General features: G+C 38.2%; 1 protein-coding gene across 5 annotated transcripts in view; it reads left to right on the forward strand.

Moving 5' to 3' along the window:
• The window catches only part of stard13b (StAR related lipid transfer domain containing 13b), an 84,373-nt gene extending 76,090 nt beyond the window's left edge, over positions 1 to 8,283 (forward strand). For all 5 annotated transcript variants that reach the window (XM_016568350.1, XM_016568357.1, XM_016568367.1 and 2 more), the window contains 11 exons: positions 1,560 to 1,623; positions 2,199 to 3,577; positions 3,793 to 3,963; positions 4,291 to 4,450; positions 4,646 to 4,844; positions 4,953 to 5,166; positions 5,495 to 5,615; positions 5,791 to 6,027; positions 6,135 to 6,352; positions 7,158 to 7,334; positions 7,471 to 8,283. In XM_016568350.1, the coding sequence (XP_016423836.1) occupies positions 1,560 to 1,623; positions 2,199 to 3,577; positions 3,793 to 3,963; positions 4,291 to 4,450; positions 4,646 to 4,844; positions 4,953 to 5,166; positions 5,495 to 5,615; positions 5,791 to 6,027; positions 6,135 to 6,352; positions 7,158 to 7,334; positions 7,471 to 7,588 (3,058 nt within the window). In that variant the 3' untranslated portion in view covers positions 7,589 to 8,283. The remainder of the gene's footprint in view (positions 1 to 1,559; positions 1,624 to 2,198; positions 3,578 to 3,792; positions 3,964 to 4,290; positions 4,451 to 4,645; positions 4,845 to 4,952; positions 5,167 to 5,494; positions 5,616 to 5,790; positions 6,028 to 6,134; positions 6,353 to 7,157; positions 7,335 to 7,470) is intronic.
• Positions 8,284 to 10,670: the final 2,387 nt, after the last annotated feature.

Below are 10,670 nucleotides of genomic sequence, written 5' to 3' on the forward strand. Positions count from 1 at the left end.
TGCCCCGGTAGGAGAGCGTTGGGGGCAAAGGGGGGCATACTCAAGCCGGTCTACTGTGACTCTAAACAACCCTTAAGCAACTCATCGAAATTCCAAACCTGTTTACTGTTGTGTGGGAAACAATGTCCGACATTCCCACCTCTCCCCCTGACTTCTCACTTTTCTACAGCCCCCGGAGGGGAACAACTCCGTAAACAATTCTAGCACGACATGCCCAGTAAGAGCGCAGAGGAGTTTGTTAGCTGTGGATGTTTGCAAGCACAAGTGACAAAGCTCACATCTTTAACCTTTCTTTGACGCTTTGCTCTCTACAATTCGCTGATGAAGACTCATTTTAAATGTTTAGTTCACAAATCAAGCAGCATTTAATAAATGATTTGTCAGAAAGTCATCGCAGTACCCTTTTGATAATCCTTTGCCAAATGTAGGGTTCATGTGAAACCAAAAAGTTCAGTGGTCAATACCAATAACAGTACAATTCCTAATACCAAAATAAAAACTAGCATGCTAGCAATGACACTTCTTAAAAATTTAAATATTAAAATAAGTATATTCAACAAAAACTATGTTAAAAATTAACATCAGCAAAAATCTTGCTGCAACCAGTTTTAAGCGGATTGTTCTCCATTGACTGCGGCCAGTGTCTTTCTGTTCTCTACATTACATCTTGACTGTGTTCTGTTTTATATCTAAAGTCTTTGCTGTCACGGCACACACACAGACCACCAAACAATATAAAGAGTCATAAAATGTCATGATTATTACATCACAAACATCAGCTTGGTTTCCACGCATACTTGAGTCACGCAGTGTGTTTCCCTTTATAGCATTAACAGCCTTTAATAAATCTTCCCCACATGCTTTTGGATCAGGAAGAGACGTCCTTATTTCTTTTACTTTTCATTGGAAATATTGATATGTTGCAGTGTTGCTTCAAGACCTTTATTGCGAACAATTGTAAGTGAAACTAATGCCCTGTAATTCAAACAGACTAGTTCAAGGAGAAGCTTGATCCCACGACTTTGTCTCAGAAAGCTGCTTTACTTTCATCCCAAATTCATTTTTCATATTTGACGGACCACGCAAGTGACTGAAAGTGAAAAACCTATTTTCAGGAGGTTTTGGGAATGGCTTCAAAGAAAAGCAAGCTCTTATGGTTTTTGTAGGGTTTTGTGAATTTGAGGGGAAAAACAGGCCTTCAGACCTAGAGGAGTGACTATGTGGCAGGCAGCTGGAATCAACACCACATTAGTTGCTCTTGAGGGCCATTGAAAACCATGCCAACTGCAGCTCGCAAGCTTTCGCTAATTAAAAGCAAGCGACCATGAGAGAGAGTAGGACATTGGCCAATTATTGTGCCTAATTAGGTTTGCTACTCACCAGAGCTGAGTGTTGGATAGCAGGGACATAGATCTTATAGCATGATTATATTAGAAACGGCCACAGCATGCTGTGCTCTGCTGATATTGTGTCCACATCACCACTCTATATGCCATGCAAAATAAAGCCAGTCGGAGGGAAAGGATTTTAAATTATTATCTATTTTTTTCCCCATTCAGGCGACTGAATACATTAAACAAGTGTGCCTCTATGAAACTTGACGTGAACCTTCCCAAGAAAAAAGTAAGTGATGCATTATTTCTATTTAACCTTCTGGGAATGTGTATTGATCTAGCGATTTAATGTTGTAGCGGTTTTGCTGCTAGAGTCAGAATGGTTCACATGCCTATAAAGATGCTATATAGTGACTAGTGCCAAATGCCATGTGTACTATCTCTATAAAACCACTACATTACTTTATTATCACAATAAACTTGATATACGAGAATGCCACTAGCATTGTCTTTGTGTGAATTGATATAACTGTTTACTCTCTTAAAGTATAGTATCTCTTTTTGTATCACCTAAAGATATTGAATAGAAACTGTGTTATATCACACTGGTTATGTAATCATTTAACAGAGGAAGGAATGTGCTCTTTGAAAAACATGAAAAACCCATTTGAGTGAATCTAAACTGTTACCTCTGGGGGTTCTGGATTGTGGGGAAGGAAAAAGGAAAAAATAGACAGTGAAAGAAAGAGAGTTTTCTCAAAGGATTGGGATGGTATTCAAGTCTTGAGTTGAATTAATAATGTAGTAAAAAGATATGGTAATAAAAATAAAGGCATATTTATGCATTTCCTTGTTAAACTGCAGAGTGAAGACTCAGATGAAGATGACCTCTTTGCCATCAGTGACAAATGGACCTTTGAATGGAGCAGTCGCCGCTGGTCTAGGCTCCAAGACATCAATTGCCTGCTGAGGGGCGTGGAGGACAAGAACCCAGGGGAAAACTCTGCCCTGCGGACAACGACCAGCAGCGAGAGTGTTCTGACAGACTTGAGCGAGCCGGAGATCTCTTCTATCCACAGCGAGAGCAGCGGCGGCAGTGGTGGTGTTCGTGCACACAGCGCGGAAGACTCGGACAGCTCGCACCACACCTGCTCGGACTCTGCAGCCATGCCTGACCACACATCACTAGGTGTAGCCCATCTCTCTTCAGAACTTTCGAGCTACGGTTCGCTGCCTGTAAAGCATGGCAAGCGAGGACAGACTCGTGCTAAGGAGTTCTTACGGCGCATGGAAGCTTTGCAGTCACGGGGAGCAATGGGTGGTGGAGGGAACAGGAGTCTTGTTATAAGTGCCCCGGTTCTCCAACAAGAACCCCAGGCTGTGAAAACTCTCCGCTGTGTGGAGATCATTAATGGAGACGTGCGTCTAGCAGAGCCACCTTCCGGCATGGGGTTGCCCTCCCAGTCTAGCAGTGAAGGGAGCAGTAGCCAGTCCAGCGGGAGTGCCGTTAGTACGCCAAACATGAAGGAGCGCAATGTCCACCGGGCTGATCACAAGCGCAGTGGGATGTACCTGGAGGACTTGGATGTGTTCTCCAGTCTCATCCAGGGTAAGCGTGTGGCTGAGCAGAACCGACGCAATGAGTTCCGCTCTTACGAGGACCTGGTGGTGCATATCCCTAAAGATCACAAGCCTGGAACCTTTCCTAAAGCTCTGTCAATCGAGAGTCTTTCACCCTCAACGGCAACCTCCATCAACTGGCACTCGGCAAGCATGGACTCGGATGTCCAGCGTCCACCTAGCATCAAAGAACCTCGACCCGTCACACAGTGCTGCACCCGAGGCAGTCGGATCAGCATTTACGACAACGTACCCGGCTCGCACCTCTATGCCAGCACCGGTGACCTCATAGACTTGGAAAAGGAAGACCTTTTCCCACATTTGGATGATATTCTGCAGCATGTTAGTGGGCTGCAACAGATCGTGGACCACTGGTCAAAGAATGTACTGCCCAACAGTGAAAACGCGGGGAAGGAGCGAGTTAATCTTGTTGACGAAAGGCAAGGTGGCCTGCAATCATCCAGCCAGATCACATTGGATTTTGAGGGACACTCAGTGATGGAGGATCAGGCAACCCCCAGTGATGTAGACAGGGATGGGATGTTACTTAATGAAACAGAATCAACAGGAATGAGGGAAAGGAGAGACTCCGGTGTTGGGGCTTCACTTACTAGACCAAGACGGTAAGATTCAGAGCTAACAATGCTATGCTATATGTGTTGGATTCAGAACTATAAAGTTTGGATAGGATTGGTTGACTGGTTGAAATAGCATATATGCTTGTGCATGTACACTTATGTTGTAGATTTAAATGCTATTTTAGGTGGTTGTGCGCAAAGTCACCCATTCATTCACCCCAGGTTTCAATCCCTAACATGGTTCCCTGCTCTTTGTTTAGCTTGCGATGGCCCAGCTTCCAGATTTCCAACCGCCTCAGCCATTCAGTCGCCTCTCTCCAGATCACCAGCCAACCTGCGGCCCAGCTTAGCCTGCTACAGAAATTTTCCTTGCTCCGACTGACTGCCATTATGGAGAAGTACTCCATGTCCAGCAAACATGGCTGGACCTGGTAAGAATCTGTTGGAAAAATGATCAGATCCTATGAGATTTTATGTTATTGTTTTACTGTAGCTTAAAGCTCAAGAGGGACTAGCAGTAACTAAATGCGTTTGTAAACGCGAATCCATTCCTCTACTGGTCACTATTGTTACTGCACCCTGCTGTTAAAAACTTGTGATGAAAACTTCGCTGTTCATACAGAGTATTATAATTGTATTGATGACTTTACTACTCCCAAAACATAAAATATAAAAGATGCCTGGGGAAACAATATACGCTTATATTGTATAAAAGTCCCACACATATTTTTTTAACCATGGTGTTTTGTGTCTCTCAGGTCTGTGCCAAAGTTTATGAAGAGGATGAAGGTTCCAGACTATAAGGATAAGAATGTTTTCGGGGTTCCACTGATTGTGCATGTGCAACGCTTCGGTCAACCTTTACCTCTTGGTATCCAGCAGGCTTTGCGCTACCTCAGGAGCCAATGCCTCGATCAGGTTAGTGAGAGTCATCAGATCAGCAGTATAACTGTATACAAATCTAATGACATTCTGAAAACAGTATCATAATCATTTATCTTAAAATAAAGTAAATAAATGTTAATGTAGAGACCAATTTCCAATGTCCAATTTCTTATTTACAATGTAAAAACAAATAGAAAATTCACAAAATAAAATTCTCCTGTTTCTTAGGTGGGTCTATTTCGCAAGTCAGGAGTGAAGTCTCGTATCCAAGCTCTCAGACAGATGAATGAGAATTCTCCAGATGATGTCAACTATGAAGACCAGTCTGCGTACGATGTGGCCGACATGGTCAAACAGTTCTTCAGGGATCTGCCTGAGCCACTTCTGACCAGCAAACTGGGCGAAACCTTCCTCCACATTTACCAATGTAAGAAACGCTTCTTAACTCTAACTCCTCTCCTACATCCATCTCATGAATTTAGGAAGAAAAAAAAACAGACTTCCTTTAGTAATTTGATCCTTGTTTCCTCTTTAGATGTGCCCAAAGAGCAGCGTTTACAGGCTGTACAGGCAGCCATCATGCTGATGTCAGATGAAAACAGAGAGGTACTGCAAACACTGCTCTGCTTCCTGAGCGATGTCACTTCCTCCGTGCAAGAGAATCAAATGACACCCATGAATATCGCAGTGTGTCTGGCACCTTCACTTTTTCATCTCAACATCCTGAAAAAGGACAATCTTGCACCAAAGTAAATAACATATATTCTCTCAATCTACTTTGATATATATACAGTTCATTTCATCCATCCATCCAAAAAGAAATTTTCTATATTGTGTAAAATTTTGTGATGTGTTAAAGCAATACTTTCAGCAATTATTTTTTTCAAATAAATGGCAGATAAAATTTCAAAAGAATTAATATGGACTATATTATGTAAAATAATATTTTTTAAATAAAAAGTAAAATACAATTATATTTTATTATTGTTTAACTTTTTATAAAATTACTAAAATAATTTAAATGTATTTGATTAAAATTTGTCATCTTAGCTAAAGCATTTTCTAATCTGTCTACAGAGCTATGCAGATGCAGAAAAAGTATGCTACAGGGAGGCCAGACCAAAAGGACCTGAATGAAAACCTGGCTGCCACTCAGGGCCTGGCACACATGATCACAGAGTGCAACCGCTTGTTTGAGGTGAGACACACACACACATCTATTTCACATGATGACGATTTGACCTACTTTCTTTCAAATACTGGAATGTGTGTTTTATAACACAACCATTACACCCACAAATCTAATTTTCTGTTTTTATTTGCCTTTTCAATTATCTCTAAAGCAGACCACGAATTGTTTTATTTTCCCTCAGATTCCGCATGAAATGGTGACACAATCACAAAACTCCTACGTTGAGGCCGAGCTTCAGGCTCCCACGATTGAGGAGCTCTGCAAGCGGCAACATCAAGAGGAAGAGGGGGAAGATGAAGGCTCTTGGCCTGCATTCATGGAGGCCAGGCTACAGGGTCTTCTCAAAGAATCACGGGAAAAGGCCAAAGGTTGGGTGTCCTGCCAGAGCACCGGCAACACAGAGCTGTCCTATAAGAAGGTGTGATTGGAAAATTCAGACTTATGCACAACAGGACATAAACATTACAGAAAATCTTAATAATACTAATAATGAATACTAAGTAAAGTTCTCTGGTTTAACTCAAGGTGGGTGATGGGAACCCTTTGCGGAGTTGGCGGGTCTCGGTGGAGGTGGAAGCCCCTCCGTCGGTGGTTCTAAACCGTGTTCTTCGGGAACGCCACCTGTGGGACGTGGATCTGATGAATTGGAAAGTGTGTGAGGTTCTGGATAGGCAGACAGAAGTGTTTCAGTATGTCCTCAACTGTATGCCTCCTCATCCCAGCAGAGACTTTGTAGTGCTCAGGTGGGTCCGTTCACTCAGGGACTTCCTGTTTTTTTTGGGTTTTTTTAACGATAGACAGATTTATGGAGCAGTGGTTAAATGAATAAGATAACAGGGTTCCCAAAAAAAACTATATATATAATATTACATTTTAAAATTTAATTATATGATATGTATTTGTAGTGAATACTAGTAACATTATGTTGAATCATTTCATATATCTCACAAAAATTTCCATGTTTTCTAATGGTATATATGTTAAATGTTATTATATTTTAAAATTATATTTAATATATATGTAATGAAAACTAGCAATATTTGATATATTAATGATTATAGATTTCATATATAATATAGATTTTTACCTCAAACAAAAAATTCCTAACAGTGTCTATAAAATTATTTTTATAAATTACTGGAAAGTCAACCAATATATGGAACGATGGTTAAATTTTATGGAAAAGTTTATGGAAAATTCGGGAAAAAAACAACAACAACAACAACTATATTACATTTTTTTCTGAATATTTATTAAAAATAGGAATATGAATAAAACATGAATATATATTCTCTTATGAATTTATGTTTCTATGGATTTGTACCTCACACAAAATATTCCTAACAGTTCCTATAAAACCATTTTTAAATATCTTTACAAAGTAAATATGAATTACTGGAAAGTTATATAGTGTTAGAGTTATAGAGTGGTAAAAAAAATGGTAGTAGGATGGGTGGATGCATTTACAGTTTAGATCACAGTTTACCGCTTTAGCTTACTGTTTACTGCAGCAATGTTTTATAAACTTACGCTGGTGTTTGTGCTCAGGTCGTGGAGGACGGATCTGCCGCGGGGGACATGTTCTCTGGTGTCCGTGTCTATTGAACATGAGGACTGTCCGCCTATAGGGGGCATCAGAGCTATAGTGATGGAATCCAATTACTTACTGGAGCCCTGTGGCTCTGGCAAGTCCAGACTCACCCACATCTGCAGAGTGGACCTGAAGTTAGTAAATATAACTGACTGACTCACACACACACACACACACACACACACAAATAGAATTCTCTGACTGTAGCTGCTTTGTTCATAGAAATGAATACATGTCAGTGTGGTAATATTCTGCACTTTTTTTTTTCAGGGGGAGAACTCCAGAATGGTATAACAAAGCATTCGGATACCTTTGCACCGCTGAAGCTGCTCATATTCGCAATTCCTTCCAGCCAATCCACACAGAGGGTCCAGAAACAAAAATTTGAGCCCTGTTATCATTCTGGAAACTGAAATCTCAGTTCTGTGACTCTATGAACCCTGATCAATTTCTGCCCTTTTGCACAATGGGTAGAGTTGCCTGGTCTGGGTAATAAACCCAAATGGGAATGTCGATAACTTACCAATGTACCTTTAGCTTGTCCATTTTTTAATATTATCTTATTGTAACTATTGTTATTTGTATTATAATTAATTATTGTATTCTTTCATATGATCTTATACAATGTATAGGACACCTAAGCTCTTAAGTGCTTCTGGGAAGCATATATTTTATTTAATTAAAAAAAGAAAGCTATATTTGCACATGCATGCACCGCATGTCCATGTATGTGTTTGTTTGTATTTGTGTGTATGTGTGTATCTACACACACATCTTGTATAGACTATATAAATATATATTTAAATGCTCATGTAGTACGAATAATATGTATACATGTGTTTGATATCTCCTTTTGCACAGATATCAGTTTAATTCATATGGTACAAAATGTTACTCAGTTGTAAGCTGAGTTACTTTGCTTTCTCTGTTTCTTTTTTAATGTTTGTCCATGAATGGGTGTAATATTATGGAATTTGTACTTGCTTGTTTTAAAAGATGGACAAAATGACTTGGGTTTGATTTTCTCAGACCTGCTTTTGTAGTACTGGATTACATTAATGACAAAGAGACAATGATTTTTAATTAAACTATGTAAATGAATTAATATGAATTTGTTTACTGTCGTTTTGATGCTTATTTTCTCCCTACATGATTATTGATATAATATCAGTTTTTAATAAAAAATAACAACATCATATCATACATCAAACATCAACATCAAAATCATATACTACCTGGTCAAAAGTTTGGGGTCAGTAAGATTTTTATTTATTTATTTTAAAGAAATCAATAGTTTTATTCAGCAAGTATGCATTAAATTACTAAAAAAAAAGTGACAATAAAGACATTTATCAATATTATAACAAAGATTATTTTAAATAAATGCTGTTTTTTGAGCTTTCTATAAATCCATTCATGAAGAAAAATTATTCCACAAACATTTTTAGCAGCACAACTGGTTTTTAACATCAATTATAATAAGACATTTTTTTCTTGTGTACCAACTCAGAATATATTAAAATATATTAACACAATTGTAATAAATTGTAATATTAATATTGTTGTAATATTACCATTATTACTGGTATTTTTGACCAAATAAATGCATTCTTGGTGAGCAATAAGATACTTTTTTCAAAAACATTAAAAAATGTTATCGACCCAAAACTTTTAAATGGTAGTGTAGCTCAAGTCAACGACAATGAATTAAGAGTTTAGTTTTTTTCCCCCACCACCATTTGCTCAAAACAAACCTGCAGTACTGAAACTGGTGAAGTACTTCTGGTATCCACTAGATGTCAGTGTTTATCTATGACAAACTTTCCCGTCCTCTCAATGACTGCCAGTTTTATTGGTAAATATATATATATATTTTTAAAAAAAAAAAATTTTTTTTTAAGCATCAAAGGCTGCTCAGTTTCAACAGATATCTCAGCTTGTTTACTGTTTTGATATTTAAATGCGTTAACACAGAATTTGTTTGGATGTTAAAATTGGTGACACCAATGCCACAAACAAAAAAGGATTACATTTTAATGCATGTTTAAATAATAATGAAGTGCATTGATTACATCAAATGAACTTTGAACAACACTTTGTTGCTGTAAATAAATGTCCATGGTTTTATAAACATCTGACAGCATTACAGATGGACACAGACACACTATCTCACGCATTTACCGTCTTCAGAGATCAAAACTGTGGTTTTCAGCAGACAGCCGAAGAATAAATCCATCAGATGGCCACTGTCATCTAGTGAACTGTGTGGCTTATATAGCATCAGACTGACAGAATAATGTCTTCTCACCACAGTGAGTCAAAACAGTTGTGAAACGACAGATCCACAAAAAGATCCACATTGATCTCACTAAACAAGCAAACAAACAAAATCATGGTCGTTGTTAATCACCAGTTTAAACGTTTATTTTGTGAAATACAACACCTCGTGTTTATTATGCAGTACACTGTGTTTGTTCATTCAGCAGGCAATGGATCAGAAGTAATCAAGTCAGGTCCAACATCTGTCAATTCATTCTAAAATCTTAATAACATCGTTAATTTCACTGTAATGTAGTCAGACTTTTTCTGTGTCCTGATCATTTACTAGTTTCATCTAAATAAAAGATTGAAACCTTCCCTCATAAGGTTGTGAAGGTTATTGCTCACTTCATAATGTCCAAATTGCCTAACAAAGACACGTAGCTGCACATATAGGCTATAATTTCAAAAGTGCAGTATGGTTTACTGAAATGTCACATATATTAAATGTATTGATTGCACCAGTGATCCTTATTACTTAACATGTGTCTTTTGTCATGGTCATTTACAGTCAGTCAGTCATTAGTGAAAAGCAGGAGACAGACACAATATAGGCCTAAATATTTGTTATACACATCTGATGATAATGACCATAATTTCAGTAAATCTAAAATATTTCATTTTATTTTATTTTGGAGTGCACTTCAGTTATGAGGATGAGCGGATTAATATAGCATTAGCGATTTTTATATATAATTTTAGAGTCCATGGCGTGATGCGACAGATATTAAAGTAGCGCCAGCTTCAGTTATGCGGATGAGTGGATTGACATAGTGTTGCCATTAATGACCATCATTTTAGTAATAATAAGATATTTTAAACTGTATATATACAGCGGGTAAAATAAGTATTGAACACCCGTCACCATTTTTCTCAGTAAATATATTTCTAAAGGTGCTGTTGACATGAAATTTTCACCAGATGTCGGTAACAACCCAAGTACTCCATACATACAAAGAAAACAAAACAAATAAGTTCAGAAATTAAGTTCTGTGTAATAAAATGGAATGACCCAGTGGCCCATTCTTCCACAATCCACACAAACAGTCTTCAAATCTTGAAGGTTCCGTGGGCCTCTTCCACGAACTCTAATCTTTAGTTCTTTCCATAGATTTTCTATTGGATTCAAGTCAGGTGATTGGCTGGGCCAT

The sequence above is a fragment of the Sinocyclocheilus rhinocerous genome, unplaced genomic scaffold (genome assembly GCF_001515625.1).
Source record: "Sinocyclocheilus rhinocerous isolate Xijiao unplaced genomic scaffold, SAMN03320098_v1.1 scaffold1965, whole genome shotgun sequence".
Lineage (NCBI taxonomy): Eukaryota > Metazoa > Chordata > Actinopteri > Cypriniformes > Cyprinidae > Sinocyclocheilus > Sinocyclocheilus rhinocerous.